The following is a 7012-nucleotide window of genomic DNA, read 5'->3' as shown; positions in this document are numbered from 1 at the left end:
TTTAAACTCCCCCCAAGAGCACTAGCAAACCTCCCTCCAAGGATACTGGTGCCCCTCAGGTTCAGGTGTAGACCATTCTGTTTATAGAGGTCCCACCGTCCCCAGAAAGAACCCCAGTTATCCAAAAACCGGAATCCCTCCCTCCTGCACCATTCCTGTAGCCACGCATTTAAGTGTTCTCTTTCCCTATTCCTCGAATCTCTATCACGTGGCACGGGTAACAAACCAGAGACAACAACTCTGTTCGTTCTAAACTTTGAGCTCCAACCTAGCTCCCTGAAAGCCTGTCTAACATCCTCGGCACTCCTCCTACCTATGTCGTTGGTGCCAATATGGACCACGAATTCGGGCTGCTCCCCCTCCCCCTCCAGGACCCGGAAAACACGATCAGAGACATCACGTACCCTTGCACCTGGGTGGCAACATACCAAACGTGAGTCTCTCTCGTTCCCACAAAAATTCTTTACCTGAGTGTGCTGTGGAGGCTAGATCTCAAAATATTTAAACAGACATTGGATTGAGTTGAGGGTTACAAAGACCTGGCACAAAAGAGGAGTTCAGGCCTACAGTAGATCAGTCTGTAGAATGGCAGACTGACATGAGGGCTGAATGGCCTACTGCTGCTCTTATTTATTGTGTTTTTATGTTCTTATAAACATCTCATACTTGGCTTTCCCAGGATAATTGGAAAGGTGTAGTATAAATCGAAAAGAAGGGAGCTTTTAACTGAGAATAAATACCTGGGCAAAGAGATTTGCAGTTTTGCAATGCATCTTGAATTACAATATGCACAGGCTAGCATTACAGCTCTGTCAAAATGTGCACTCGTTTGCATAATACCTTGGTGAAGTTAATACACGTGAATTGTTTGTAGATTGATGATAAATGTCTACAGTAATGATGCTCTCACAGCAGTTTGTTTCTGACAATACTTGAGCTGTAACTGTTTGGCTGTATTCTTTTCTTTTCTTTTCAGTCGGTACGTTTTATAAAACAGCCACCTATGCTACTTGTATACTGATCTATCTTGAACTACTTAGTTTATGCCAGATCACAGAAAAAAAGACAAGGAATAGTCAGTATTTGGATTAATTCTCAACTCCTTTGCCATTTAATTGTGCAGTGAAACAAAAACAGTGGAACTTGATCTGAATATTTAAACACTTAGTCAGATTATACCTTGTAAGGAAAACTAGCCAGTTTATCCAGCATGCGCATGCTCTTTATTTTATAATGTCAAATTTCAATGCCACAAATTTCAGAAGGGGGGCAAAAAAAATCCAAACAACACTACAATTAGAATGTGCCAACAAATAAAATAGGTCATTTAAACAAAAACTCCAAATATTTAACAAATGCACCACAAAATTCATGTAATGTGTGCATGCTTTCCATAACTGTCTAGTGGGTATCACACCTGTATGATGGGAAGTGTACTTTGGCCACAAACCTCCCAAGTTCTCCCCTTCAGTGTTGTCAGCATTATCCACACTAACGCTGGATTCTTCAAAATATTGTTTCTCATATTCATAGTCGACCTAAAATAAAATTACATTTACTTGTTTGCAGATGCAACTTACAAAACAATTGTCTGTCTCATTTCATCCAAACTCCTTCCTCATCTGGACACCATACTAAGTAGACAATCAGCATTTTAAACTTTCCTCAGTTTGTTTCAAAGTCAAACAACATTAACAGCAACAAATCAATGTCAAATAAAACAAAGATCTTCAGCTTCATAATTTTAATGCAGATTTTTCAATTTATTTAGATATTGCACTTAAATGATTTGTAAATTATCTGAAACCAATTGATATGCTAGTTTCACTGCATACAAGAGAGATTGCAAACTGATAGCTTCATAGAATGTTCCAGCAGAGGAGTCAGTGGAGCCCAAAGTGCCTACAATGGTTAATTGGTAAAGCTATTTTAATATTCATGCAAAAAGCTGGCAAAAATTACCAGCTCAAAGTTATCAACATTGTAAATGTTCCCTGTGTTCCCAAAATGTATTAAAATATTTTAAATATATGTTAAAAAGAGAACAACCAATACCAGTGTATTAGATTACAATATGATAAAATGTAGGAGTAAAAGTAGACCATGGATCCCATCAAGCCCAGTTTGCCATTCAATGAGATCACAGCTGATCTGATAATCCTCAACTTCATTTTTCCCTGCATCTTTCCATAATCTTTGATCATCTTAATGGTGAGAAATCTAGACCTGAATATACTTAACAACTCAAAGCCCTCAATAGCTCTTCAGGATCAAGAATTCCATAGATTCGCCATTGGAGAAAAAAATTCCTCATTTGTCTTAAATGGGCGACTCCTTGCTCTGAGATTACACCCTCTGGTCCTAGACTCTTCAACAAGGGAATCAACCACTTCACATTTACCTTGGGAAACCGCTCAAGAATTTTGCATGTTTCATTAAGGTCTCCTTTCATTCTTCCAAACTCCAATAAGCACATGCCTAACTTATTCAATGTCTCCTCATAACAAAATACCCAGGACGAAATTAGTGTAGCTTCTCTGGACTGCCTCCAATGCCAGTGTAGCCTGCCTTGGATAATGGGTTCAAAATTGTTCACTCTATTCCAATAGTAGTGTAACAAGTCGAGAACGTGGTGCTGGAAAAGCACAGCAAGTCAGGAAGGGCACTTGCTTGAAACATCGGTTCGCCTATTCCTCAGGTGCTGCCTGACCTGTTGTGCTTTTTCAGCATCACACTCAACTCTGATCTCCAGCATCTGTGGACTTCACTTTCTCCTTGTGGTGTAACTAGTGCCATGTATAGTTTTAACAAGATCGCCCCGATTTTAGAGACCATTCCTTTTGGAAAAAGGCATTTCATTTACCTTCTCTAGTATTCACTGAACTTGAGTGCTTTTTTTTGTGATTTATTGACTCCCAAATCCTTTTGTATTCAACTTTCTATAGTCCTGTTTTTAAATAATATCCAGCTCCCCTACCGTTCCTGCCAAAGTGCATAACCCCATATTTTCCCACATTGTATTCCAACTGCTAATTTTTAAACAAAATTATTTCCAGGATGAAGGCATCACTTGCCAGGTCAACATTTAATACCAATTCCAGAGGGCCGTTAAGAGTCAACCACATTGTTGTGGGTCTGGAGTCACATGTAGACCAGGTAAAAGCAGCAGTTTCCTTGTCTAAAAGACATGAGTGAACTAGATGTGTTTTTCCAATAATCAACAATGGACTCATGGTCATTATTAGATTCTTAATTCCAGACTTTTATTGAATTCAAATTCCACATCTGCCATGCATTGATTGAAACACAGGCCCCAGAACATTATCTGGGTCTCTGAGTTAACAGTCCAGCAATAATACCACTAGGTCATTGCCCTCCATTCCTCTTCTAAGTTACATACATTCCCTTTTATATATATTCAATAATTGTGGTCCGAGTACTGATTCCTATGGCACTCCATTAGTTACAATTTGCTATCTTAAACTTCCCTTTATTTCTGTCTTTTATTAGTTAGCCAATTCTTTGTCCATACTACCTCCAAATTCATGGGCTCTTAACTTGCATGCAGTACCTTATCTTTCAGAAATCCAAATATATTGTCTTCTGGAAATCCAAACATAAATTAGCTCATTCTAACTTAGAATAAAGCACTGAAAATAAATAGTAAAAGATAAAGGCATTTAATTTTAGCAAAGGTCACTACGTTCAAAATATCTACGTTCTCAAAATTAGTGCAAGCTTAATTTAGTCTTTGCTAAGTGTAACAATAACATATGGCCATATAATAGAAAATGCCAAGCACATTAGCTGCATAAACTTCACAAAATGAGAAATTTAAAGTCAAAGAATGCCTATCAGCCTCATCACATACCTTGAGATTTTGACTGTCTCTGGCGCATTTCTCCCTTCCTTGGTGCTGTCCTAGCCTTCGAAGTTGTACCAGTTCCTCCTCCAGCTCCTGCTGTCCTGAGACCAAAGCTGGATCAGAGCAGCCAGGAAAGAACCAGTCATCCTCAATCAGTTTTGTGCCACAGGAAGACAAGTCATTCAGACAGACAGCATGAGCATAGGCGCACGCGCGCGCACACACACAGACACACACACACACACACATCCCAGTGACTGTTCACCATCTTATGACTTTCCCAAAGTGAAATCATTTCAGATTTGATTATTTATTGTTTATTTATTGACTTCAAAATTGTTCAAGTCGTAACAAAGTTAAATTCACATTGGTATTACTTGTTCCTAGAAAATCAAACTGATTTATGCACTAATTTTAGTTTCAGAATCATTGCAACACTGTTATACTTGCACTTAGTTTATATTAAATTGAATGAACAAAAGGGATGAGATATTGTACCATATTAGATTAGATTAGATTAGATATGTTTGCAATTGCCAATGCAATGACAGTAGGAAAATATTTTTGATTACCCAAGCACCACAGCCTCACTGAAAAATAATGTTAAATCATTTTGCTTAATTTAGATTTTAAAAACTTCTTACATTTTATCTCCGATGTTTTGGTTCAGTAAGAAATTACAATTTAATTATGAAATATGTAGATCTTAAAGGGATTTTTAACAGAAGAGAAAATTTTACTAAATATCATGGAAAAAATTAAACTTTTAATTGCGATAGGAAATGTAAATCATTGAACGTTAATACTTTCAGGCGTATTGTTTGTGTCTATTTCTGAACGAGCATTTTGCAACTAGCATTTTGCATCAAACATTGCTGTACACATAGTAGCTGAAAATGTGTTGCTGGAAAAGCGCAGCAGGTCAGGCAGCATCCAAGGAACAGGAGAATCGGCGTTTCGGGCATAAGCCCTTCAGGAAACTATGTACACATAGTAGCCATTGTTTATGCTTAGAATATCACTACCTGCCCTACTAAATAAAACTAAGTGCATTAAACCACTCTCATTCGTTGCAAACTGAGGGTGTTTCTCAATGGGGCACAAACGTGAAGCACTGCGTAGGTAAGTTGAGCACTGCACTTGCAGAAATTTAGCTCCCAGGAACACGTTGCGACAGAAAGAAGCCTCACAGCAGATTATACAAATTTGCTACAAATAATGCATTGAATTAAAAAATACATTTCTTTGAAACAATATTGTGAAAGATTTTTGATTGAACACTTTAGAACAAACTCAGTTTATGGTCTAAGATGAAAACTTCTGAACTAAAAATGCGCTTCTAAATTACAGTTACCATGTTGTCTAATAGAGAAGTGTCCAATTTGCTACAAATTATCCTATAAGGACAAGGTGTCTCAAATATTTCAGCAACAGATGAAGCTAATCATTTTACACTGCTACTAAGCACAAGGAAGTGGTATTCTCCAATGACAAGACGCTGCTATTAAGTCAAAAAAGACATTCAGCTCACCACAGTATTACATGAATTTCAATGATGTGCAGGTTCCAGTGTTGGACTAGGGTGGACAAGGTTAGAAGTCACATGATACTAGTCCAAGAGATTTATTTGAAATCACAAGTTTTCAGAGTGCTGCTCTTTCATCAGGTGAAGTCACTTGTGATTTCAAGTAACCTGTTCGACCAGTGTAGTGTGACTTCTGACCATGAATTTTAATGCTGGGTCTAGTCATTCTCTAAAGTAAGCCTTGGCTAATTACAGTCCACTTGCTAAACAATAAGCCATCTACTTTTCATGCAGTGTAAATTATTGAAAGCTGACATTCTTTCATTTACATCTTCCACTCAACAGAACAAAAGTTTCAATGACATGCTTCTATTTTCCCCATTCTATTTCCTCTCAAACCTACTATTTCCTTCCAAATAACAATTCTCACCCATCCCAACAGCTGCCAACTACAAGATTCAAAATACTGCCCACTAACATTTCCACCTTAAGAGTAATCAGACCATAAAACAGATCTCTCTCTCTCTCTCTCCACTTTAAGCATTCTGAAGGCACCCTTTGCTCTGTGATCCTTTTCAATCATCCCAAGCAGCTGCTATCCTTCCAAAGGCACTTTCCATGCCAGCGTAGGAAATGCAATACTGTACAAAGTCTTCCCTAACAGCCCCCAGGGCAGAGACAAGATTTGGAGATGCCGGTGTTGGACTGGGGTGTACAAAGTTAAAAATCACACAACACCAAGTTATAGTCTAACATGAGGAACGGCTGAGGATACTGGGATTGTATTCGTTGGAGTTTAGAAGATTAAGGGGAGACTTAATAGAGACGTACAAAATAATACATGGCTTGGAAAAGGTGGATGCTAGGAAATTGTTTCAGTTAAACGAGGAGACTAGGACCCGTGGACACAGCCTTAGAATGAGAGGGGGTCATTTCAGAACAGAAATGCAGAGACATTTCTCCAGCCAGTGAGAGGTGGGCCTGTGGAATTCATTGCCACAGAGTGCAGTGGAAGCCGGGACGCTAAATGTCTTCAAGGCCGAAATTGATAGATTCTTGTTGTCTAGAGGAATTAAGGGCTACGGGGAGAACGCTGGGAAGTGGAGCTGAAATGCGCATCAGCCATGATTGAATGGCGAAGTGGACTCGATGGGCCGAATGGCCTTACTTACACTCCTATGTCTTATGGTCTTATGGACTTATGCACCTGGTCCAGAGGTGTGTAATGACATCTCTGAACAGGTTGATTAGAAAAATGGGTTAAAGCTTTGTTAGCAAATCAAGTAGGAACAGCAATTTACAGAGGGAGAAATGTAAGTTTCACTAAGTAGGCACAAGCCTCACTCTAATTTCTATTCAACTGTCTATACACACTGAGTAAATATGTTCTGATCCATCATTATCACGCTGCATCATCTTCTTGTGTAGAACGTGCACACAGGAGGACTGGATGGCAATTTACACCTGCCCTGAATTGTACAGTACTTCATTTCATGAAGCCAATGGGGACAAATGTGCATCTGACCTCATCAGGCCTCATTCCTGAAGAAGGGCTTATGCCCGAAACGTCGATTCTCCTGTTCCTTGGATGCTGCCTGACCTGCTGCGCTTTTCCAGCAACA

General features: G+C 38.9%; 1 protein-coding gene across 5 annotated transcripts in view; it reads right to left on the bottom strand.

Moving 5' to 3' along the window:
- The window catches only part of LOC122554676 (golgin subfamily B member 1-like), a 272444-nt gene that overhangs the window by 126983 nt on the left and 138449 nt on the right, over positions 1-7012 (bottom strand). For 2 of the 5 annotated variants that reach the window (XM_043700053.1, XM_043700054.1), the window contains 2 exons: positions 3872-3978; positions 1418-1538 (listed from right to left, as the gene is read on the bottom strand). The exons of 1 other annotated variant lie outside the window; for it this stretch is intronic. In XM_043700053.1, coding sequence (XP_043555988.1) covers positions 1418-1538; positions 3872-3978 — 228 coding nt within the window. Of the gene's footprint in view, positions 1-1417; positions 1539-3871; positions 4024-7012 lie in introns of all 5 variants that reach the window. 2 more of the 5 variants (XM_043700052.1, XM_043700055.1) reach the window with 2 other exon arrangements.

Source organism: Chiloscyllium plagiosum, chromosome 11, assembly GCF_004010195.1.
Source record: "Chiloscyllium plagiosum isolate BGI_BamShark_2017 chromosome 11, ASM401019v2, whole genome shotgun sequence".
Lineage (NCBI taxonomy): Eukaryota > Metazoa > Chordata > Chondrichthyes > Orectolobiformes > Hemiscylliidae > Chiloscyllium > Chiloscyllium plagiosum.
This window is presented reverse-complemented; position numbering and strand designations above follow the sequence as displayed.